This window comes from Salmo salar, chromosome 25, assembly GCF_965601325.2.
Source record: "Salmo salar chromosome 25, fSalSal1, whole genome shotgun sequence".
In the NCBI taxonomy this organism is placed as follows: Eukaryota; Metazoa; Chordata; class Actinopteri; order Salmoniformes; family Salmonidae; genus Salmo; species Salmo salar.
This window is the reverse complement of record NC_138315.1, coordinates 1,953,057-1,979,397: the sequence shown is the minus strand read 5'-3', so window position 1 is coordinate 1,979,397 and position 26,341 is coordinate 1,953,057. Positions and strand designations below refer to the sequence as shown.

General features: G+C 42.2%; 1 protein-coding gene across 1 annotated transcript; it reads right to left on the bottom strand.

Annotated features, from left to right (window-relative positions):
- Nucleotides 1-3,925: 3,925 nt before the first annotated feature.
- LOC106586045 (G-protein coupled receptor 183-like) lies at nucleotides 3,926-14,651 on the bottom strand. Its single transcript, XM_014172838.3, has 4 exons — nucleotides 14,459-14,651; nucleotides 7,915-8,271; nucleotides 7,121-7,635; nucleotides 3,926-6,762 (listed from the first exon to the last, which is right to left on the bottom strand). Exons 1-4 carry the CDS (start codon nucleotides 14,649-14,651, stop codon nucleotides 6,595-6,597), a joined length of 1,233 nt encoding a protein of 410 aa, XP_014028313.3. The 3' UTR covers nucleotides 3,926-6,594.
- Nucleotides 14,652-26,341: the final 11,690 nt, after the last annotated feature.

Below are 26,341 nucleotides of genomic sequence, written 5' to 3'. Positions count from 1 at the left end.
CTCCCAGCTGCCCACTTCACTGAGGCTAGGAAACACTGTTACTGCCGATAAATCCACAATAATTGAGAATTTCAAGAAGCATTTTTCTACGGCTGGCCATGCTTTCCACGTGGCTACCGCTACCCCGGTCAACAGCCCTGCGCTCCCCACAGCAACTAGCCCAAACCTCCCCCACTTCTCCTTCTCCCAAATCCAGATAGCTGATGTTCTGAAAGATAGAGTCCAGATTTTGCAGCTTTCTAAAATTATCAGCCGAAATTGTTGCAACCCCTATTACCAGCCTGTTCAACCTCTCTTTCGTACCGTCTGAGATTCCCATAGATTGGAAAGCTGCCGCGGTCATCCCCCTCTTCTACTAATCTCACTGCAACTCCCCTCCAAGTCTCCGACCACTACCTTGTATCCTTTTCCCTCTCGCTCTCCTCCAACACTACTCACTCTGCCCCTACTCAGATGTTATTGCGCCGTCGCAACCTTCGCTCTCTCTCTCCTGCTACTCTCTCCTCTTCCATCTTATCATCTCTTCCCTCTGCTCAATCCTTCTCCAACCAATCTCCTGATTCTGCTTCCTCAACCCTCCTCTCCTCCCTTTCTGCATCCTTTGACTCTCTATGTCCCCTATCCTCCCGGCCAGCTCGGTCCTCCCCTCCTGCACCGTGGCTTGATGACTCGTTGCGAGCTCATAGAAGAGGACTCCGGGCAGCCGAGCGGAAATGGAGGAAAACTAGGAAAACTCCCTGCGGACCTGGCATCTTTTCACTCCCTCCTCTCTACATTTTCTTCCTCTGTTTCTGCTGCTAAAGCCACTTTCTACCACTCTAAATTCCAAGCATCTGCCTCTAACCCTAGGAAGCTCTTTGCCACCTTCTCCTCCCTCCTGAATCCTCCTCCCCCTCCCCCCCTCCTCCTTCTCTGCGGATGACTTTGTCAACCATTTTGAAAAGAAGGTTGACGACATTCGCTCCTCGTTTGTTAAGTCAAACAACACCGCTGGTCCTGCTCACGTTGCCCTACCCTATGCTTTGACCTCTTTCTCCCCTCTCTCTCCAGATGAAATCTTGCGACTTGTGACGGCCGGCCGCCCAACAACCTGCCCGCTTGACCCTATCCCCTCCTCTCTTCTCCAGACCATTTCCGGAGACCTTCTCCCCTACCTCACCTCACTCATCAACTCATCCTTGACCGCTGGCTACGTTCCTTCCGTCTTCAAGAGAGCAAGAGTTGCACCCCTTCTCAAAAAACCTACACTCGATCCCTCTGATGTCAACAACTCCAGACCAGTATCCCCTCTTTCTTTTCTCTCCAAAACTCTTGAGCGTGCCGTCCTTGGCCAGCTCTCTTGCTATCTCTCTCAGAATGACCTTCTTGATCCAAATCAGTCAGGTTTCAAGACTGGTCATTCAACTGAGACTGCTCTTCTCTGTGTCACGGAAGCTCTCCGCACTGCTAAAGCTAACTCTCTCTCCTCTGCTCTCATCCTTCTAGACCTATCTGCTGCCTTTGATACTGTGAACCATCAGATCCTCCTCTCCACCCTCTCCGAGTTGGGCATCTCCGGCGCGGCTCACTCTTGGATTGCGTCCTACCTGACAGGTCACTCCTACCAGGTGGCGTGGCGAGAATCTGTCTCCGCACCATGTGCTCTCACCACTGGTGTCCCCCAGGGCTCAGTTCTAGGCCCTCTCCTATTCTCGCTATACACCAAGTCACTTGGCTCTGTCATATCCTCACATGGTCTCTCCTATCATTGCTACGCAGACGACACACAATTAATCTTCCTTTCCCCCTTCTGATAACCAGGTGGCGAATCGCATCTCTGCATGTCTGGCAGACATATCAGTGTGGATGACGGATCACCACCTCAAGCTGAACCTCGGCAAGACGGAGCTGCTCTTCCTCCCGGGGAAGGACTGCCCGTTCCATGATCTCGCCATCACGGTTGACAACTCCATTGTGTCCTCCTCCCAGAGTGCTAAGAGCCTTGGCGTGACCCTGGACAACACCCTGTCGTTCTCCGCTAACATCAAGGCAGTGACCGGATCCTGTAGGTTCATGCTCTACAACATTCGCAGAGTACGACCCTGCCTTACACAGGAAGTGGCGCAGGTCCTAATCCAGGCACTTGTCATCTCCCGTCTGGATTTCTGCAACTCGCTGCTGGTGGGGCTCCCTGCCTGTGCCATTAAACCCCTACAACTCATCCAGAACGCCGCAGCCCGTCTGGTGTTCAACCTTCCCAAGTTCTCTCACGTCACCCCACTCCTCCGCACACTCCGCACACTCCACTGGCTTCCAGCTGAAGCTCGCATCTGCTACAAGACCATGGTGCTTGCCTACGGAGCTGTGAGGGGAACGGCACCTCCGTACCTTCAGGCTCTGATCAGTCCCTACACCCAAAGAAGAGCACTGCATTCATCCACCTCTGGCCTGCTCGCCTCCCTACCTCTGCGGAAGCACAGTCAAAACTGTTCGCTGCTCTGGCACCCCAATGGTGGAACAAGCTCCCTCACGACGCCAGGACAGCGGAGTCAATCACCACCTTCCGGAGATACCTGAAACCCCACCTCTTTAAGGAATATCTGGGATAGGATAAAGTGATCCTTCTAACCCCCCCCCTAAAAAAGATATAGATGTACTATTGTAAAGTGGTTGTTCCACTGGATATCATAAGGTGAATGCACCAATTTGTAAGTCGCTCTGGATAAGAACGTCTGCTAAATGACGTAAATGTAAATGTAATACTGCCAAACATACCGTCGTAAAACTGACCATCCTACTGGTCCTAGACTTCGGCGATGTCATTTACAAAATAGCCTCCAACACTCTACTCAACAAATTGGATGCAGTCTATCACAGTGCCATCTGTTTTGTCACCAAAGCCCCATATACTACCCACCACTGCGACCTGTATGCTCTCGTTAGCTGGCCCTCGCGTCATACTCGTTGCCAAACCCACTGGCTCCAGGTCATCTACAAGTCTCTGCTAGGGAAAGCCCCGCCTTATCTCAGCTCACTGGTTACCATAGCAGCACCCACCCGTAGCACGCGCTCCAGCAGGTATATCTCACTGGTCACCCCCAAAGCCAATTCTTCCTTTGGCCGCCTCTCCTTCCAGTTCTCTGCTGCCAATGAGTGGAACGAACTGCAAAAATCTCTGAAGCTCTTACCTCCCTCACTAGCTTTAATCAGCAGCTGTTAGAGCAGCTCACAGATCACTGCACCTGTACAGAGCTCATCTGTAAATATCCCATCCAGTCTACCTCATCCCCATACTGTATTTATTTATTTATTTATTTATCTTGCTCCTTTGCACCCCAGTATCTCAACTTGCACATTCATCTTCTGCACATCCTACCATTCCAGTGTTTAATTGCTATAGTGTAATTAATTTGCCACCATAGCCTATGTATTGCCTTACCTCTCTTATCCTACCTCATTTGCACATGCTGTATATAGATTTTTCTACTATATTATTGATTGTATATTTGTTTATTCGATGTGTAACTCTGTGTTGTTGTATGTGTCGAACTGCTTTGCTTTATCTTGGCCAGGTCGCAGTTGCAAATGAGAACTTGTTCTCAACTAGCCTACCTGGTTAAATAAATAAAAAATATTTTAGCAAATACATTATCAAAATACTTTTTGACTTTTACTCAAGTAGTATTTTACTGGGTGACTTACCTTTACTTGAGTAATTTTCTATTAAGGTATATTTACTTTTACATCTCAAATCTGTTTAATTTGAAAACATTATGGTTGACTTTTATGCTCTGGTGTTTTTCCCGTGATCTGGCTGTGTCGTATAACTAAATATGGAATGGAAATATACAGAGTGTCCGAATACAATCGGATGAAATTCAATTATACGCTTTGATACATTCAGATTGTTTCTACTTGGCTTGGTCCACATATTTATTTTTTCTCCACACAATGAAAATGAACCCACTCATTATTGTACCTTCTGTCTGTTTAATGGCCACCTGCAACAAATGTTATACATCAGAGAGATGACTAATACGTTTATTCAGCTGCAGATTATATTATTCAGTACAGTAAAATGATACAGAAAATGTCCCCACATCCACCTCCAGCCTATATCTCTAGCCAGACATTTACAGATTACAAATATACATGTTGTAAATCAAGAACTTGTCACCTTAGAACTTTTACGTCATTTGCATTAAATATTTACTCATTCAGTTTTCAACAAAATATTGTAACATTTCTTTGTACAATAACAACTGAATTATATATACACATTTGAGTCATATTATACCACTTAACGTGGGAAATAATTAGCATAATATACAAACTCCCCATAAAATTCTGTCAGTGTCACGCCCTGACCTGAGAGATCCTTTTTATGTCTCTATTTAGGTTTGGTCAGGGTGTGATTTGGGTGGGCATTCTATGTCTGTTTTTCTATGTTTGGGATTGCTTTGTTTCGGCGGCGTATGGCTCCCAATCAGGAACAGCTGTACATCGTTGTTGCTGATTGGGAGTCATACTTAGGCAGCCTGTTTTTCCTTTGGGTTTTGTGGGTGCATGTTTTCTGTTTAGTTTTGTAACCTGACAGAACTGTTGCTGGTCGTTTTTTGGTTTATTTTGTAAGTGTTCATTCGGTCCATTAAAATCTTTCAAGATGAACACATCCTCCGCTGCACCTTGGTCTCATTTCGACGACGGCCGTTACAGTCAGTTTAAGCTAGAGATTTGTTTTTGCATTAGATGCGTCTCAATCCACCGCATCCGGCTATTTTATACCTCCCCGTCTGCGGTGAAAGGTGACAGAGCTAGAGCGGTGTTTGTCAGATCATGACACATCCCAAAATGTGGTTTTCTCACAAAATCGTCTGTAGCGTCCGAACGGTTTGGCCTACAAACTATTATCTTTCCCTCTATGGAAAGATGGGTCTCTCATGAACACTATGGTGTTCTCTGTTTTGCTCTACGAGCCCCACAAGCATCAGAAGTCAGTACAGCCGATCTGCCAACCTCTGTCTGTAGCGTCCAAACAGTTTGACCCATCTGTGTAAAGGTGAGACTCTCACGAACCCATACATATCGGTTGTTTTTGTAGGATTTCCACAGGCCTCACAAGACTTGTCTGAAGGTCCCCCGGTACCAGTCGAAAAAATGTATGGAAGTACAGTATATATGGAGTATGTTTAGTGCCAAAAATATGGGGTTAAATGCATGTAAAAATGTTTCCTGATTTTTCTTATATCTTAAAGATATAGGACAGACACTTCAGAACAAACTTCCTTTAGATTTTTTTTGGTGGGGGACTATCTATTGTTCCATGTAGAGAATCAATGTGTTTGTATGGGCTAATAGGAGTAAGGCCAATGTTTTTCTTCTTTTTTTCTCTTTTTTTTCAAATTCAAAATAAAATGACAATGTTCCATGGTATGACCTTCTTAAACCAATTCCATATTGATTAGTAAGTGCCCCCCCCCACCAGCTTCGACAGGGCATAGCAATATAAAACACATAATGGGATATGTACAGTGTAAACCATTTACACCAACTGTATAGGCATTACATAAATAAATAAACACATATGGAGTGATTTGAAATGAATTAATGGGTAAATTTGATATGGACCCCATGTCAATATACTCCCCTGCCTTAAATATAAGCGATAAGCGTACTTTGACCTTTGCCTTTAGGCTCAGCTTGCAGTTTTGATAGTTCAAGCTGAGCTCAAAATCAGGCTGCTCTATATTAATTGCATCTTACTAAGCCTTGTTCACACTGGTTTGAAGTGACAAAAAAATGCATATCTGATTTGAATATAATTTCTTTCTGCAGTCTGAACAGACAAAAAGCACAATGAATTGGATTTTTCAAGACACAATTTGGACCATATTTGTAGGTGATGTGACTTGTGTCTGAACAGTCAAATCTGATTTATTTTACTGTTATTTGGCATATCGTGTTGTTTGCAGGCTTCTCAGTTGACAGTTTGACAACAACATGTGGTAGCTATCTAGCTTGTTAATTGTTTACAAACACATTAGTGATTTGTGCTAGCAAACTAAACAGCTACCTAGCAAGCTTGTTGACTGCTTTGGTTAGCCAAAAATGACTAGTTCTGAAAGTTGGATCACCTTATCCTTTGAGGCTTTAAAAGTGTTCTTACGCTATGATTTTGAACATTCAAAGCAACTGGGAGACTTCTATGGCAGGCATTGTTGTCAGTCACCTTAACTTAACACAGTACACAACAACTGGACACACTCGCCATTACAATGACAACTTGCGTAACCATGTAAGCAAATGACTATAGTCATAGTCATGACTACAGTCATTTGTACAGTCAGTATTCCAAAATGGATTTGAAAAACCAAATGGATTTGAGTATTAAGGCCTGCAGTGAGAACAAAGCTTTAGACGGTCTAGCACCCAAACATTGGTTACAGCCTGATAATTCTTTGCTCACTATCGCAAAACAAAATTCTCCGTTTGTTACACAAATATTACACCCATGATCACACCTCAAATCAAACCCTAGATGCAGAAATCAACTAGGTGCAATCACCTTCTGGATAATAAAGAACTACCACAGTCTCTTCCTGCTGGTGTTGATGGTTAGGTGTTGCTGCTGCTGTTGTTGACTGTGGCAGTTTTGGAGAAAGGAGCAGGGGTAGAAAGGTAGCCCTTGAACAGACTCATCACCCTCTGCTTGTACGTCTTAATGGCAAAGAAGTAGATGACAGGGTCCAGACAACAGTTAAGGTTCATCATGGAGACAGTCACCTGCAGGGACACAATGCCTTTTTAATTAAAAATGTTGTTGAGGATTTCAATGTATCACAAAGAAAATAAACCCACAGTTCCCTAAACAGTCGGACATACAGACACACACACACACACACACACACACACACACACACACACACACACACACACACACACACACACACACACACACACACACACACACACACACACACACACACACAAAAGGATGCATCTCGGGCATAAATGTAAATCTACCATGTTTTATAGACAGACAGACCCACCAACAGTCTCCCGGACCGACAGACAGACAAACAAACAGACCAACGAACAGACCAACAACTGACATACAGACATTCACTTTAGCAGGTCCTACCTGTAGGGAAACCTTGAATGCCCGCATCTCGTCACACTTGGGCTGGCCCAGCATCTTCCTCAGCATGAACTGCATTATGTTGAGGTGGTAGGGGCTGAAGCACAGGACGAAGGTGAGGAGGATGAGGAGGATGATATTGTTGGCTCTGCGGCTACGACCCGAGCGGCCCGTCAGCGGGTTCTGTTTGGCCGTGCGACTCAGTTTGAGATTGATCCGGGTGTAACACACAATGATGACCAGTAGGGGGAGACAGAAGGAAACAGTACAGGCCAGGAGGAGAAGATAAGGGGTGGAGCGACTACCCTCAAAGGTGAAGTACTCCATGCAGGTTCGTCGGCCTCTGTGGTCATGGAGCATGGTACGGAAGAGCAGGGGGGCGGTTTCCAGAGACACCAGTAGCCAGACGAGGCAGCAGACCCCTCGCACCACTTTGACGCTCCGTAGATACTGTAGCCGGTGGGGGTGGACCATGGCCAGGTACCGGTCTAGACTGATACATGTCATGAAGGCAATTCCTGGTGAAAGAGAGGGAGATGGGATATTGGATGAGTGGATGAATAAACAGAAGACACAAGCCGGCAGACAGGCAAGCAGACAGAGAAAAACATTGACAGACAGACACACATACAAAAACTAGGGCATAAATGTAAATGTTTTATATAAACCTGTGAGAAAAAGTTATTTTTGAGAAAAAGTTATTTTTGACTATAACCACAACCCACTGCGGTATGCTGCAGCTCTTACACAGTTTTCTCCATACAATACACACACACACACACACACACACACCTTACCTGAGTATGTGTTTGAAAAGAACAACATAGTAGCCAGCCTGCAGAGCAAATCCCCAAAGGGCCAGTCAAACTGTCTGATGTAGTAAGTGACTCTCCCTGGCAGTGCCAATGTGAACAATGCATCAGACACAGCCAGGTTGACCAGGTAAAGAGACGTGGAGTTGAACTTCTGCTTCTTCTGACAGGTCACATACAGGACAAGGCTGTTGCCACATAAACTGATGAGGAACACCAGACAGTAAAAGATTGGGAAGATGATCAAGGCAGCTCTCTGGTAGACAAAGACGTCACACATCTGGTTGGTGTCAGAGGTGTTGAAATCCACCGGGTCCACAGAGATGTTGGTAGACATTTCTCCTGTTGAGAAAAAAATATGTTTAAGAAAAGAAATTGTTGATGAACCCTGATGAATAACCCAAAATGTTGGTTGAGAGCCAATGAACACTTCATGGAGAGCACAATAATCTAGTGTGCTGGAGTTTAAACTGTGTAACAGCTAATTACATTCAGAAAACTGATTTGTCCACAAGGGACACAAATAAATAAATACTGAGCTAATACATATATTAACAATACATATATTAACTTCTACAACTATAGTTCATCAATACTGAATTAATAGACCTTTTTGCTTTGAATATAAATGATTGCATATCTAAAATGACAAATATGCAAAAGACTTCAGCGTTTCACCTGCTATCCAAGACAGTCTGTTAACTCTGGTGTTTGAAAGTAAAGTGACTTGGAGAACTGTTTGTCAACACTTTTGAAGAGAATGACTGTGCCGCAAATTCCACCCCCACTTTCTTCAGAAGATCTTTGTCATTCCTGTCAGAGGTAGTGCAACGTTACAGTTTTGGTCACAACCAGTCATATGCCATTTTCAAGGCAGAAGTGGCTGGTATTAAGTTGAACACTTTAACGATGTGTATTCTTCCAGTTTATCTAAGACCATGATCTATCAATGTAGATGATCTGATCAATTATATAAAGATTACATCTAGAAATCAAGTTGAGGTATATATTGATGATCACAACATGGCCAGTGTTTTCTCTGCAAAACACACATGCTAAATCTAGTGCATCAATGTACCATGTTTTACATAGTCCTGTGAGAAGATTGTCTTTTTGACAATAACCACAAGCCATTGCGGTATTCTGCAGCTCAAACAAATGTTTTCAAATTTGAAAGCCAGGTGGGGTAAAAAATAACACAACACAACTTTCCATCTACGAGACATCAAAACATATTATTGATGTTCATATGAAAGTGTCAAGTATACTCATTGATCATACTCAAAAGTACCTTAACCTAATACAACAAAAAAAAATAAAGTTGGACCAGGCTAGGCGTTAAGTGCCTTGCTCAAGGGCACAATGAAATTAGGCGGCACCTGAGATTCTGATACCAGCAACCCTTTGGTTGCCATCTCACTCCTCCCCATCAGCCCTGGGATTTGAAACAGTAACCATTCGGTTACTGCCCCCCCTCTCTAACCCCTGTCTATACCTATACCAGGGATTTTCATAAAAGGTTAAATGAATAGCTGATAAGATCTGAGGTTGTGTATCCTGTGTTGGGTCTCGTCTCTGGGGTTGACTGACAGCTAGCAGAGTGCCTACATGAGGTAAAGAAAGTTGGAGATGATGAAGAGATTGGGGAAAAGTAGAAAACGTGTGGTTCGTTGCGTAAATGTCAAAATGTGTGTGATGTTGACAAATCATTTTCGTTTTGGCCACACCGCTCCCTCAACTGCCAATATAAAGATTAAACAATGCCAAGAACTGAACTAAAATGAATCAAATTTAGACTGAAATCACTGACTGACAAGTCTTTTTGTGGGTGACTATTTAAACAAGAATTTAAATAAATCTTAGCATGTGTTATATAGCATAGTCTATTTATGGTATTCACTATTCTCTTCATTGGTCTTATGCTGTATTTTTTTCAATAGTGTGTCCATCCATACACTGGCATTCAGTGAAACCAGAGCCTTCTTACAATGCTGACAGTCAAATAATATCTTCTGATGACAGGAAGTGTCTACACCTGATGGTAAAAGTGATATTTACATCAACATTGTTTTATTTATTTCAGATTTAGGTAGGGTGCATTAATGTGTTTATTTGGAAAAAGTATTTCCCAGAGAACATTGCCTTTTGGTCACAATCTCTGCCACTCTGAACTTCAAATGCAAAATTACATTAAACTAAGAGAAAAGCTCAAAGAAGTTTAGCGGGTGCATGTGAGTATTATAATGCCTCTACTGTGGTACAGGTTGTTAGGTGTGCCCCCCACCTCCCTACAGGGTCTACAAAGTGAGTCCCCCTTCAGCAGTTTCTCTCAGCAGTTTCTCCCTTCAGCAGTTTCTCTCTTCAGCAGTTTCTCTCCATTCACTCAGACATTTTGTATTGAGTGTAACCTCTGCCTCTCACATTGAGGATGCCCCCAACTAAACAACCGTATGATACCCAGGCAAAGATCAAAATGATGGAAAACAATGTATTACCCTTCAGAAATACTTCAAATAGGCCTCTGATTATGAAAATGTTATGGCAGGAAAATATTGTGTTTAGAAAACTGTAAAATTCTATAAAAATCGTTGACATGATGGAAAATATGTCTGAAATATAGTCATATTTTGTCTGAAATAGCTAAATTGATCAACTTGATCTATCCAAATGTGAGTATTTTGCTATCAAAACATATATTTTTGAAAGGATCAACTATTTTGCGGGTTTTCCACTTTTAGTAATATTTGGTTGTCGTTTTTGGATTAACTTGAAGAGATAATCTCCTATCGTCACACTGCGAACACACTGGTTCAATGAAATTATGTTGAACCAACTTGGAAGAGACGTTGAATTGACGTCTGTGCCCATGGAGTTACTTCTTTAACATAAAATGAATGATTGTCAATGGCAATAGTTTGACCTCATAAACCCAAAACATCAAAGTTACTCCTGAAGTATTTGGTTTTTCTTATTTGCATTATTTGGAAGAAAAACAATGCATCTTACTTGTCTATCAACCATTGAATGTGGCCCTATGTCTCAGTTATTCAACCCTTTAAGCCCAAAGATTACTTTTATCAACTTACAACACAACCTGTAGCTCTGGCTCAGAATGTTTGTTTCTCAATGTATTTTTTCTACATAATCATTACATATTAGAGAAGACAGGAAAACGTATTTCAAGTCATGTACAGTACTTGCATGGATGGCTACCAATATACAGCGGGGGAAAAAGTATTTGATCCCCTGCTGATTTTGTACGTTTGCCCACTTACAAAGAAATGATCAGTCTATAATTTTAATAGTAGGTTTATTTGAACAGTGAGAGACAGAATAACAACAAAAAAAATCCAGAAAAACGCATGTCAAAAATGTTATAAAATGATTTGCATTTTAATGAGGGAAATAAGTATTTGACCCCTCTGCAAAACATGACTTAGTACTTGGTGGCAAAACCCTTGTTGGCAATCACAGAGGTCAGACGTTTCTTGTAGTTGGCCATCAGGTTTGCACACATCTCAGGAGGGATTTTGTCCCACTCCTCTTTGCAGATCTTCTCCAAGTCATTAAGGTTTCGAGGCTGACGTTTGGCAACTCGAACCTTCAGCTCCCTCCACAGATTTTCTATGGGATTAAGGTCTGGAGACTGGCTAGGCCACTCCAGGCCCTTAATGTGCTTCTTCTTGAGCCACTCCTTTGTTGCCTTGGCCGTGTGTTTTGGGTCATTGTCATGCTGGAATACCCATCCACGACCCATTTTCAATGCCCTGGCTGAGGGAAGGAGGTTCTCACCCAAGATTTGACGGTACATGGCCCCGTCCTTTGATGCGGTGAAATTGTCCTGTCCCCTTAGCAGAAAAACATCCCCAAAGCATAATGTTTACACCTCCATGTTTGACGGTGGAGATGGTGTTCTTGGGGTCATAGGCGGCATTCCTCCTCCTCCAAACACGGTGAGTTGAGTTGATGTCAAAGAGCTCCATTTTGGTCTCATCTGACCACAACACTTTCACCAGTTGTCCTCTGAGTCATTCAGATGTTCATTGGCAAACTTCAGACGGGCATGTATATGTGCTTTCTTGAGCAGGGGGACCTTGCGGGCACTGCAGGATTTCAGTCCTTCACGGCGTAGTGTGTTACCAATTGTTTTCTTGGTGACTATGGTCCCAGCTGCCTTGAGATCATTGACAAGATCCTCCCGTGTAGTTCTGGGCTGATTCCTCACCTTTCTCATGATTATTGCAACTCCACGAGGTGAGATCTTGCATGGAGCCCCAGGCCGAGGGAGATTGACAGTTCTTTTGTGTTTCGTCCATTTGCAAATAATCGCATCAAATGTTGTCACCTTCTCACCAAGCTGCTTGGCGATGGTCTTGTAGCCCATTCCAGCCTTGTGTAGGTCTACAATCTTGTCCCTGACATCCTTGGAGAGCTCTTTGGTCTTGGCCATGGTGGAGAATTTGGAATCTGATTGTTTGATTGCTTCTGTGGACAGGTGTTTTTTTTTACAGGTAACAAGCTGCGGTTAGGAGCACTCCCTTTAAGAGTGTGCTCCTAATCTCAGCTCGTTGCCTGTATAAAAGACACCTGGGAGCCAGAAATCTTTCTGATTGAGAGGGGGTCAAATACTTATTTCCCTCAATAAAATGCAAATCAATTTATAAAATTTTTTACATGCGTTTTTCTGGATATTTTTGTTGTTATTCTGTCTCTCACTGTTCAAATAAACCTACCATTCAAATTATAGACTGATCATTTCTTTGTCAGTGGGCAAACGTACAAAATCAGCAGGGGATCAAATACTTTTTTCCCCCACTGTATACTTGTGAAGGAGACCAGCGGAATCTCAGACGAGTGGACAGGTTTCTAATGTTTCAGAGGCTACTGATGCCACAATAATCACACTGAGAGACAACAAATACTACAAAGAGATACATTTGGGTCTAAGGAGATGCACTGGCGTGTTTGATATGATATCTTAGTTTAGGACCTTTTCATTATGCAATTTAGGCAGCGTTGCATTTTTGCAACTGTGGGTCTCACAGGGTTACTGTAAATGGTACGCCAGGATAAGTTGCTACTACAACAGTTGTGCAATAGTACAATACATACAGAAACAGCAGGGTTCAAATACCTGCGGGAGCCAAATCCGGATTTGTTACATGAGTGCCAGGGAAAGTGTAGGGGGATTCCATTTGAGTGGCGATGCAAAATATTTTTGGTATTTCACAAAGATACTTAATCATGAGGAAGGATGTTTGACATGCTTTTTACATTTGTATCAGAAACAGTTTTCTAGAAAAACATGATGAAGGGGTTAGGCTCTTTTTTTTCGACCTACTGTATACATGCCTCCTGTAAGACCCTATGATCTGTGAACCAGACATGATGCAGACAACATCTTGGTGTCATACTCCTTATAGTGTGCTCTAAAATAAGAACTAAATATATTTTGGATAAATAATTTATTCAAGATTAAAAATAATATTAATGCTGCAATATGTAACTTTTTGGCAGAACCAACCAAATTCACATAGAAATGTGTGTTATAGATCTGTCATTCTCATTGAAAGCAAGTCTAAAGTGGTAGATCTGTTCTACAATATGTGCGCCATTTCTATGCTTACCATTCTTAAGTCCAAAACATGTCACTTCCTGTTGAATGCAAAACAAGGGATAGCTCGGTTTGTTGTTTTGGAAAGTTTATTGTTTGGATCCCGTGACGTAGTTGGCATCTGTTGCAGGGACCGCTACTACTGTATCTGTCCAGTGATCCTGCCAACCAAGGCCGGGTCTGAGGCGCTGTTTGGCTCAGCTGCTAGCTAGTCCAGCTGCTAGCTAGCTGCCTATCAAGCTAGTAGGGTTTTCTTGAGGCTTGAACGGGGCCCGCAACGTAGTTAGCCATTGAGGCTGGGACCACGGATTGTCCCGGGCTGTCTAGATCCCTGCTGTTTGTTGTTGTTGTTTCCAATCTTCCCTGCTACCAGCCCTATCTGGAACTGTGAGGAGTAACAGCGTAACCTACGTTGCTTCCATGACAAAGACCAAAGCCGGCGGGATTACTGTTGAGGACAGTGGTGTCTCACAGGTGAAGGATCTTTTAAACAAACAAAAAGAGTTCTACAAGCAGTTGTTACAACAACAAGAAAATAGTCTCAAGTGTTGTGTCCAAATACTAGTGGAGTCAACTAATAAAATAATGGACGACATGATCAGAGAGGTCCAGGACCTGCAGAACAGTTTGCAGTTCTCCCAGGGTCAGCTCTATGAGTTTAAACAGAAGAACGGCAAGATGACAGCAATCTGTTAGTCATTGAGAGAGGACATCAGTTCTGGATGTGAATCCATCATAACAATGACAGAGATATCCAATTATCTCGAGGGACAATCAAGGCGGAACAACATTGTTGTGGACGGAATTGCAGAATCTCCACATGAGCCCTGGACAGAATCTGAGGACAAAGTGAGGGAAATGAAACTGAAGATGGACTACAGGAAGATTGAGGTGGAGCAGGCCTGGAAAACCCACCACCGGCCCAGGTGACAGGCTCAGGCCGATAGTAGTCAAGTTCCTGAGGTTCAAGGACAATGTAGCTGTTCTGGAAATAGCCAAATACATCTTCCTCAACAAGAACTATCCTGAAGCTGTGTGCCAGAAGAAGAAAGAAGTTACCCCAGCTATGAAAGCTGCCAGAAGGCATGGGGAACTTGCTTACATCCATTATGACAGGCTCATTGTCCACCCTCCCTCCCAAAAGCATGGAAGGGATGAGAGAGCCAAGCCTTTGGGTTCGTACCTTCAACCTCACAGCACACAGACACACTTACACACACCAACTGATTAATGACTGCTGAATGTATTTTTTCTCTTGCTTTGTTTGTTATTTTCTATATTATGTCTATCTCTGATAAGCGCTGAAAATTGCCCATATTAATATATGTAACGTTAGAAATAAGGTTAATGAAATCAAAAACTTGCTAACATCAGATAACATTCTTATATTAGCCATTTCTGAGACTCACTTAGGTAATTAATTTGATAATACATCCATAGCAATACAAGGATATAACATTTATGGAAGAGACAGAAATGATTATGGGGGAGGAGTTACTGTATATATTTTCAGAGCCATATCCATGTAATGCTTAGAGAAGATCTTATGTCAAGTGTTGTGGTTGCAAGTTCACCTGGCACATCTAAAGCCTTTTCTTTTGGGGTGTTGCTATAGGCTACCAAGTGCTAACAGTCAGTATCTAAATAACATGTGTGAAATGCTTGATAGTGTATGTGATGGAGCCAGTGGGTAGGGCTGCCGTCTTATCGGCCCTCAACCAATCATGCAATCATGCAATAACTTGTTTTGTACATAATGTTTCTGCTATCGTCTCCTATGACTGAAAAGAGCTTCTAAACATCAGAACTGGGATTGTTCACCTCAAACTTTTCTTTAATGAGTCAGACGCGAGGGATATACTGTTGACACCCGACCAGGCCCAGATACCCGCAATTCGCTGGAGAAGGAAACGACGATTCTGAGGCAAAAGATCAGGGTGCCTTGTGAGGACCAGGCGACGAGTGGCTAATCTGCCCTTGCCCTCTGTTCTGCTAGCTAACGTTCAATCGCTAGAAAATAAATGGGACGAACTGAAAGCACGTATATCCTACCAACGGGACATTAAAAACTGTAATATTTATGCTTCATAAAGTTGTGGATGAATGACGACATTAAGAACATAGAGCTGCCGAGTTATACACTCTATCAGCAAGATAGAACAGCAGCTTCTGGTAAGACACGGGGCGGGGGCCTATGCATTTATGTAAACAACAGTTGGTGCACAATATCTAAGGAAGTCTCAATGTTTTGCTCGCCTGAGGTGGAGTATCTTATGATAAGCTGCAGACCTCACTATTTGCCCAGAGAGTTTTCATCTGTTTTTTATATACCACCACAGAGGGAGGTTGGCGGAGAGGCGTTCCTAGTGCCAGGTGACTATAATGCAGGGAAACTTAAATCAGTTTTACCGAATTTCTATCAACATGTTCAACGTGCAACCAGAGGTAAAGAAATTCTAGACCACCTTTACTCCACACACAGAGATGCATACAAAGCTCTCACTCTCCCACCATCTGGCAAATCTGACCATCACTCTATCCTCCGGATTCCTGCTTACAAGCAAAAATTAAAGCAGGAAGCACCAGTGACTCGTTATATAAAAAAAAGTGGTCAGATGAAGCAGATGCTAAACTACAGGACTGTTTTGCGAGCACAGACTGGAATATGTTCCTGGATTCTTCCGATGGCATTGAGGAGTACAACACATCAGTCACTGGCTATCAATAAGTGCACCGAGGATGTCGTCCCCACAGTGAGTGTACGTACATACCCCAACCAGAAGCCATGGATTACAGGAAACAATCACACTGAGCTAAAGGGTAGATCTGCCGCTTTCAAGGAGCGGGACTCTAACCCGGAAGCGTATAAGAAATCCCGCTATGCCCTCTGACGAACCATCAAACAGGCAAAGCATCAATACAGGACTAAGATCGAAATGTACTACACCGGATGTGGCAGGGCTTGCAAACTATTACAGACTGCAAAGGGAAGCACAGCCGAGAGCTGCCCAGTGACACGAGCCCACCAGACGAGTTAAATAACTTCTATGCACGCTTCGAGGAAGGTAACACTGAAACATGCATGAGAGCCTCAACTGTTCCGGATGACTGTGTGATCACGCTCTCCGTAGCGATCTAAGTAAAACCTTTAACCTGTTGGGGATAGGGGGCAGTATTTGCACGGCCGGATAAAAAACGTACCCGATTTAATCTGGTTATTACTCCTGCCCAGAAACTAGAATATGCATATAATTAGTAGCTTTGGATGGAAAACACTCCAAAGTTTCTAAAACTGTTTGAATGGTGTCTGTGAGTATAACAGAACTCAAATGGCAGGCCAAAACCTGAGAAGATTCTGTACAGGAAGTACCCTGTCTGACCATTTCTTGGCCTTCTTTGTCATCTCCATCCAAAACAAAGGATCTCTGCTGTAACGTGACACTTCCTAAGGCTCCCATAGGCTCTCAGAAGGCGCCAGAATGTTGAATGATGACTTTGCAGCCCATGGCTGAAAAACAGTAGCGCATTTGGTAAGTAGTTGATCTGAGAACAATGAGACGGGCGCACGCATGCACGTGAAGAGTCCATTTTAGATTATCAGTCTTTGAACGAAAACAAAGACTCCCGGTCGGAATATTATCGCTATTTTACGAGAAAAATCGCATAAAAATTTATTTTAAACAGCGTTTGACATGCTTCGAAGTACGGTAATGGAATATTTTGACATTTTCTGTCACAATACGCGTCCGCGCGTCACCCTTCGTTACCCTTCGGATAGTGTCTTGAACGCACAAACAAAACGCCGCTATTTGGATATAACTATGGATTATTTGGAACCAAACCAACATTTGTTGTTGAAGTAGAAGTCCTGGGAGTGCATTCTGACGAAGAACAGCAAAGGTAATCCAATTTTTCTTATAGTAAATCTGAGTTTGGTGAGTACCAAACTTGGTGGGTGTCAAAATAGCTAGCCCGTGATGGCGAGCTATCTACTCAGAATATTGCAAAATGTGCTTTCACCGAAAAGCTATTTAAAAATCGGACACCGCGATTGCATAAAGGAGTTCTGTATCTATAATTCTTAAAATAATTGTTATGCTTTTTGTGAACGTTTATCGTGAGTAATTTAGTAAATTCACCGGAAGTGTTTGGTGGGAATGCTAGTTCTGAACGTCACATGCTAATGTAAAAAGCTGGTTTTTGATATAAATATGAACTTGATTGAACAAAACATGCATTTATTGTATAACATAATGTCCTAGGAGTGTCATCTGATGAAGATCATCAAAGGTTAGTGCTGCATTTAGCTGTGGTTTTGTTTTTTGTCACATTATATGCTAGCTTGAAAAATGGGTGTCTGATTATTTCTGGCTGGGTACTCTCCTGACATAATCTAATGTTTTGCTTTTGTTGTAAAGCCTTTTTGAAATTGGACAGTGTGGTTAGATAAAGGAGAGTCTTGTCTTTAAAATGGTGTAAAATAGTCATATGTTTGAGAAATTGAAGTAATAGCATTTCTAAGGTATTTGATTAACGCGCCACGGTATTCCAGCAGCGCCTCTTCAACCTCAGGAGGCTGAAGAAATGCGGCTTGTCACCAAAAACACTCACAAACTTTTACAGATGCACAATCGAGAGCATCCTGTCGGGCTGTATCACCGCCTGGTACGGCAGCTGCTCCGCCCATAACCGGAAGGCTCTCCAGAGGGTAGTGAGGTCTGCAAAACGCATCACCGGGTGCAAACTACCTGCCCTCCAGGACACCTACACCACCCGATGTCACAGGAAGGCCAAAAAGAGCATCAAGGACAACAACCACCCGAGCTGCTAACTGCCTGTTCACCCCGCTATCATCCAGAAGGTGAGGTCAGTACAGGTGCATCAAAGCGGGGACCGAGAGACTGAAAAACAGCTTCTATCTCAAGGCCATCAGACTGTTAAACAGCTATCACTAACATTGAGTGGCTGCTGCCAACATACTGACTCAACTCCACACACTTTAATTATGGTCAAATTGATGTAATCAATTTATCACTAGCCACTTTATATTATATAATGTTTACTTACCCTACATTACTCATCTCTTATGTATATACTGTATGCTATACCATCTACTGCATCTTGCCATCTGATGTAATACATGTATCACTAGCCACTTTAATCAATGTCACTTCATATAATGTTTTCATACCCTGCATTGCTCATCTCATATGTTTATACTGTACTCTATACCATCTACTGCATCATGCCTATGCCGTTCGGCAATCACTCATTTATATATGTTTATGTTCATATTCGTATTCATTCCTTTACAGTTGTGTGTATAAGGTAGTTGTTGTGAAATTGTTAGGTTATATTACTTGTTAGATATTACTGCATGGTCGGAACTAGAAGCACAAGCATTTTGCTACACTTGCATTAACACCTGCTAACCATGTGTATGTGACAAATAAATTTGATTTGATTTTTATCCAATGCTACCAACTATATGCATATCCTAGCTTCTGGGCCTGTGTAACAGGCAGTTTACTTTGGGCACACTTCTCATCCAGATGTCGAAATACTGCCCCCAAGCCATAAGAAGTTTTAACAAACCTACCTGCATGTACATAATTATCTCAATTACCTCGACACCGGTGCCCCCGCACATTGACACATTGACTCTGTACCGGTACCCCACTATATAGCCCCACTATTGTTATTCACTGCTGCTCTTAATCATTTGTTTTTCTTATCTCTTACTTTTTTCTTAATTATTATTTTTTAGGTATTTTCTTATTTTTTTGTTATTTTCTTCAAACTGCATTGTTGGTTAAGGGCTTGAAGGTAAGCATTTCACTGTAAGGTCTACACCTGTTGTATTCGGCGCATGTGACAAATAAAATTTGATTTGATGTAAACAGAGAGGTCTACTCTCTTGGGTACCTGAATATTGACTGGTTTTCATCAAGCTGTCTGCTCAAGAGGAAGCTTGTCACTGTACCAGTGCCTGTAATTTGGTTCAGGTTATTAATCAATTTACCAGGGTGTTTACAAACACTACAGGAACAAGATCATCCACATCATCACATTTTGACTAATACTGTATCCGTACCCATTGGATGCAGTGTACACAATATTATGGCTATATCCAGGAAAGCCAAAGTTCAAACAGCTGTGCCTAAAATAGTGTATAGGAGATCATACAACAGATTTAGCTGTGACTCTCATGTGGAAGATGTTAAAAATATATATTGGTTTGATGTGATTAATAAGGTCCATCCAGACGCTGCACTTGATAAATTTATGAAATTGCTTCTTCCAATTATTAATAAACATGAACCTGTTAAAAACTGACTAGAACTGTTAAGACTCCATGGATTGATGATACGGCAAAAGGAGTGGCTAATAATTCTAGCTGCACGTTTGACTGGCTGACTTACTGCAAATTGAGGAATTATGTGATTAAACTCAACAAAAAGAAGAGGAAACTGTATTATGAAGCCAAGATCAATGATATAAAGAATGACGGAAGAAAAAATTTAGAGTAATTTAAATGAAATTATGGGCAGAAAGACAAATTCAAATTTATCTTTCATCGAATCAGATGGCTTATTCATCACAAAACCATTTGAGGTTGGGAATTATTTTCATGATTACTTCATTGACAAAGTGGGCAAACTTAGGCAGGAAATGCAAACAATGAACAGCGAGCCAGCGCAAACTGGCTCTAACCAGAAAGAGGAGTGGGAGGCCCCTGGTGCACAACTGAGCAAGAGGACAAGTACATTAGAGTGTCTAGTTTGAGATACAGACGCCTCACAAGTCCTCAACTAGCAGCTTCATTCAGGAAAATGTAAGAAGTAAAAAGTACATTATTTTCTTTAGGAATGTACTGGAGTAAAAGTAAAAGTTGTCAAAAATATGAATAGTAAAGTACAGATACCCCAAAAAATGACTTAAGTAGTACTTAAAAGTATTTACACCATTGCCTATAGGCCTATCATGGTCACAGTAACAGCAATATTCAGTAGAGTATACAGTCAAAACATACTGTATGCTTTTCAGCTGGGCACTCCAACTATTTCTGACTTAGCTAGCCCCGCTACAGTGTTGTAATTGAAATGGATGGCTCCAGACTAGGGAAAGGTCACTAGTCATCAGCAGTCACATGCAGTTATGATATAGCTCACTTAGGTCACGATACATGGACCCACGTAGACTAGTGTCACCTGCGAGTTGGGAGCCCACTGCAGATCATGGCTACATCACATGCTCCATTAATTCTGGTGCAGGGAGTTAAAGATCCCCCCTCTACGTCCAGTGAGCAAGCCCCAAAAGGAAAAGACAGTTGTTTTTCTGCCCTCTCAGAGGGGTGTCCTGTGACTCTCTCAAACTGAGTTTGAGGTTGTTGGATGGGTCGAGGGATAAATGAAACAGATGGGCGGATGGGTTCAGTCTCTCCCTAAAGTACAGTTCCCTTTTAATACAGTTGTAGATGACAAAGTGGCTCAGTTGGTAGAGCATGGTGTTTGCAATGCCACGGTTGTGGGTTGTGGGTTCGATTCCCACGGGGGACCAGTACGGAGAAGACATTTTTTTTAATGAAATGTATGCATTCACTACTGTAAGTCGCTCTGGATAAGAGCATCTGCTAAATGACTGTAACGTAAATGTAGATACTGTAAAATATACTGTATGTGTAGAGTGTTTTTATGAATGTCGGAATGAATTCCCTTTTGCTCTCTTAATGTTCATAATCAGTTCAGGTTTAGGCAGGGGTGGAATTAGAGAAAAGTCACATTGGGAAGTCATCAGAAAAAAAAGTAGGAGGCCCTGACAATTCCACCCCTGACTTGAGGCTCATAGAATAAATCCGTGCGAACTGCGGTATAAATGTATTTACCTTATAGAAAAAAAAAATGGCACAATCTTGGATAGTCACTGGTGCGCCATGAGGTGGAGCATGTACCGTTCCGTGAGCTTGATGAGTGTGTGACACAAAAGTGTATTAGGAAATTGAAAGTGACGACCCAGCATGGAACACGCATTGAAGTCACTTCTCAAAAATGTGACCTTTTTCTGGTCGTTAAATCGGGGAGAGTGTGTTGGGGGGGTCGGGGGGTGAAACTGATTTGGAGAGAATTACACATAGTCAATGGTGCAACAACAACAGCCTATGCTAACACACCCCCAGAAGGCATCTCGTTTTAAATGGACGAGATGGTGGTGGGGGGTACTACCAGTGGTGTTGGTGAGGCAAACTGGGGGTGACTTTTAGTGTCCCAACATGCCTGTAATCACCAGCATGGCTCCAGAATAGGTGCCTGAGTTTTTTTTTTACTGCCAAAATCAATTGAATATGAAGCATTTCCAGTCAAGAATTTGTAGATTTCCCCTCAGGTCTGTTGAATTAGGAAAAACGACATAAAACGTAGTATTAAAAAGTATTTTAAACTTACTTAAAACAGTAATTAAGTGCTTTGGCTCAATTTAGTACAAAAGCAAATGTTGTAAGACTAATACATGAAATAGATACTGTTGTGCAATCTGTATTCATGAAGAAATGGATCATTGAGGGATGAATAGCTTTAGTGTTTTGGTGAATCCGTTACATATGGTCTATCTCTTATTGTTATGCAAAGCCTTTTCACAAGCTTTGTGATATGTTTAGTTTCCATATCATAAAAATACAGTGGTTTTCTGTGGTGTTTCTATGAAAATATTAAGGCTCTCTCATCAAAGTAGTGGTTGCTATTTGTATTTTAATACCACTAGAGGGTGTGTAACCATTGACTAAAAACAAAGACAAGGAAACAGTACAGTACAGTCTTATGCCCTGATTTTATATGTAGTTTTTTCGTGAGACCTAAAGTGTTGCAGAGTTTCCTCTTCTATTACTTGAGTGGGCTGCGCTATACACATAAACTTTATTTCATGTGGAATTCTTATGTTACAGCAATTTATATCATAACAATAAATGTATATGATTGCATTCAGTGATATATAATGGGAATTTAATGTTTGTGATTTTCTTATTACTAATTTCTGTGTTCTATTTATGTGTTGTTCTATAAACCAATTTCTGTGTTCATGCAAGTGGCTGACTGAACGAATCCTCACTATCAGTACCTGCAATTTGGCAGACCTTGTTTTGAGAACGAAAGATATCTCAGTTTTAAGGTCTCAGCTTAGAGAGAAGACGCCTCGTGAGGTATTGGTCTGTCACATGTTATGAACTAGTATTGGTCGGTCACATGAATGAAACAAAATGGTAATGATTAATTAATTATACTAAATCATGAAAATATAACTTGTCAGTGTATAGCCGTATATAAGACCACTGCTGGATCTGCCCAAGCAGAGCCCGTGCTTGACATGTGTACTATGGTGCATTGAGTTGGTTGGAACCTCTCCAGCGCGCTGACAAATAAATAATGATTCAATTTACATTGACTTTGAGTGTCCCTGTGTAAGAATTTCCACAACAGATATATTATCATGATGTAGAGTTATGCTGAGTGTTTAAGCGCTTAGCATTGGTATGTGCAATTCAAAGGTACCACAGGGCACTCCTCCTTTGTCAGAGGGCCTCGTGTGGCTCTTATCCGTTCTCATCTTTACCATCTCCCCCCATAGATCAGATACTAGATGCCCAGCCCAGGCCCCTGTGCCCTATCCCCCTGCTCCCATGAAGGCTCCTAGCTTATGCCTACTCAACCGCTTGACAGCTTCTCCCCCCATAGATCAGATACTGGCTGCCCAGCCCCTTTTTCCCCATCCCCCTGCTCCTGTGAAGTCTCCTCGCTTATGCCTGCTTAACCATTTGACAGCTTTAGCACTGTGTTTAGCTCATTACTGTAACACTTTGCTTTTCAGGAACACCCGATTATGAGTGGTAATGTGTGGATGGTGAGGAAGGGAGGGCTGTATGGTGAGTGAGGGAGGGTGTGGTGTGTGTTTCACTCTGCAGTCCCCAAGTGGGGGTGGAAATAGAGGTATGTAAGAGTGCATAGTATGTGTACAGTATTACCGAGAATTTGGCCTTGATTCAATCCATATTGCGGAAGTCCATCGCTATAGCGCAATTTGAATTCAAAGGTAATTTCGATTAGCCGACATGTGCAGCATTTGCCGTAGATGAAGTCTCTGCGAAAGCAGGAACATTGCCTTTAAGTTTAAATCGTGCTATAGCACTGAACTTCTGTGATACCGATTGAATCAGGCCCTTAGTGACCTAGTCACACACAATAAAGCATAAAGGAATTCAATGAATAATTATCTGTGCAGGTCTCCATACGCAACACATACAGGTAACTGCCAAAATAAAGGAAACACTTAGGAATACAAAGTATATCGAAAGCAAATGCTTCCACACAGGTGTGATTCCTGAGTTAATTAAGAAATTAACATCCCCTCATGCTTAGGTTCATGTATTGCTAAAGGAAGAGCTCTCAGTGACTTTGAAAGAGGGGTCTCAAAAGGAGCATTTTGTGTGTTTGTGTGTGTGTGTGTGTGTGTGTGTGTGTGTGTGTGTGTGTGTGTGTGTGTGTGTGTGTGTGTGTGTGTGTGTGTGTGTGTGTGTGTGTGTGTGTGTGTGTGTCTCTCACTCTCTCTCTCTCTCTGTCACCCGATCTCAACCCAATTGGGAAATTCTGGAGCGCCGCCTTAGACAGCATTTTCCAACAAAACACCAAATGATGGAATTTCTCGTGGAAGAATGGTGTCACATCCCTCCAATAGAGATCCAGACACTTGTAGGATCTATGCCAAGGCTCATTGAAGCTGTTCTGGCGGCTCTGGCTGGATTGAACAGAAATGAGAATCTGTGCATTTAATATTTCAAAATCCTATTCCTGTTAATAAAAATATATAATTTATCACACATCCTTTAGATTTTTGTAATTTCTGTGAACCTACTGCCCTTCTCCTATCTAGCATGGTGGGCCATGTCATGGTAACTCTATACATAAATGTGCAATGCATACAAACTTGCACAAAGACGCTCTCTCTTCACACACATTATCGTCATAATTTGAAATTGTAATTTAATGAATAATGAAGAGGGATGTTGAACCAGAACAGCTTCCTAATGGCTGTGGCGAGTGAACAGAAAGATCAAAACTCTGATTTGCTATGAACACAGGTGTCACGTCCTGACCAGTAATATTGGTTATTTGTATTGTAGTTTGGTCAGGACGTGGCAGAGGGTATTTGTTTTATGTGGTTCGGGGTGGTGGTTTGTTTAGAAGGGTGTTTGATTTATTATTTCCGGGTTTTGGGTTATGTTCTATGTTTTTGTATTTCTATGTTCTCTTTAGTTTAGTATTTCTATGTCTAGGTATTGGGTGTTGGACTCTCAATTGGAGGCAGGTGTTTTTAGTTGCCTCTGATTGAGGGTCCTATATATAGGTAAGTGTTTGTATTAGTGTTTTGTGGGAGATTGTTTCTGTGTATCGCTTCAAGCCTTACAGGACTGTTATTCGTCGTTGTTTCTTTTTGTGTACGTGTTTATTTTTGGTTCACCTTCTTTGCCAACTAAATAAAAAAGAAGATGAGTGCACATTTCCCCGCTGCGAATTGGTCCGCTTTATCCGACGACAACCGTGGCAACAGGGTCATAACCAAAGGCTTCCACCAACAATTGCTATATTTTGGGTAGCTGTTCCCTTCTCCAACAATTGCTATATTTTGGGTAGCTGCTCCCTTCTCCCTAATGTTACCTCAATGAAGACATATTATCATGAAACAAAGCCAGTTTTTTTCTTCTTCCAGTGTCGAAGGCCTCGTTTGAAGACACTTGGCCTTGTTCCCCAGTCTGTGTGTGTGTTTGGGATGCACTGATATGACATTTTTGGCCGATACCGATATCCAATATTTTCCTTGCCAAAAAAAAACGATATTAAAAATTGTGGCGGCCTTTTAAGCATTCTAGCACAGTTAAATAGTTGAAACACACACACACCAAAAAGTTATTTTGTTGGCAATTACATATTACCAGTAAAACATAATCAAAACATATTTCTTTCACTTACTTGTTGTTCATTTGTTCAGTCTAAACCAGGATTGCATCATACAGGTCAAGCACTGAAGTTGTAGCTCTGTCTGTCTGTGGCCTCTCTTCATTGGTGCACACTGTCACTGTGTCTGATTCTATCTTGTCCAGCTATGTCTAACATTTCACCTAAACCCTGTTTCTTGTCTACATCGAAGTAGCTGTACTTGTACCCAGCATCGAGCATGGTGGCGACACAGTAAAGCGAGAATGCCACCGAATCACTTGTTCACAGCCTCTTGTAGAGTACTTTTGCAAGTTTTAACCCCACGGTCTGTGTCGGCAGTTTTGTTGTGCAGGAGTTTCAATGCCATGACAGAGGGTATCACGTCTGCTGCAGACACAGTTGATGAGCTTATTTCTCAAGTCAGTTGTTCGAATGGAGCTACGAGTGTGTTCATGTTTCCAAGTTTCAAACATGTTCTCAAATGCCATTGAAATGGCCGCAGCAGTATGAGAACCAGCACATTCTTGAGCATGCAATACGGCTTTCCTCAGTACGAAATCCTCGTCGACCCACTGTGCTGTCAGACTCAGTATGCTCACAGGGCTGACATTGCTGGTCCAAATGTCAGTCGTGAAGCTAATAGCAGTGATGTCCATAGCAAGTAGCTCAGGGATGTGTGTTCCAACAATACTGGTTAACTCCAGTAGGGCAACATCTGAAAAATAGCGCCTACTTGGTAGTGTGTACAGGGGCTCGAGGTGCTCGACCAGTCAGCAAAAGCCAACATCATCCACGACAGAGAACGATTGATTGTCAA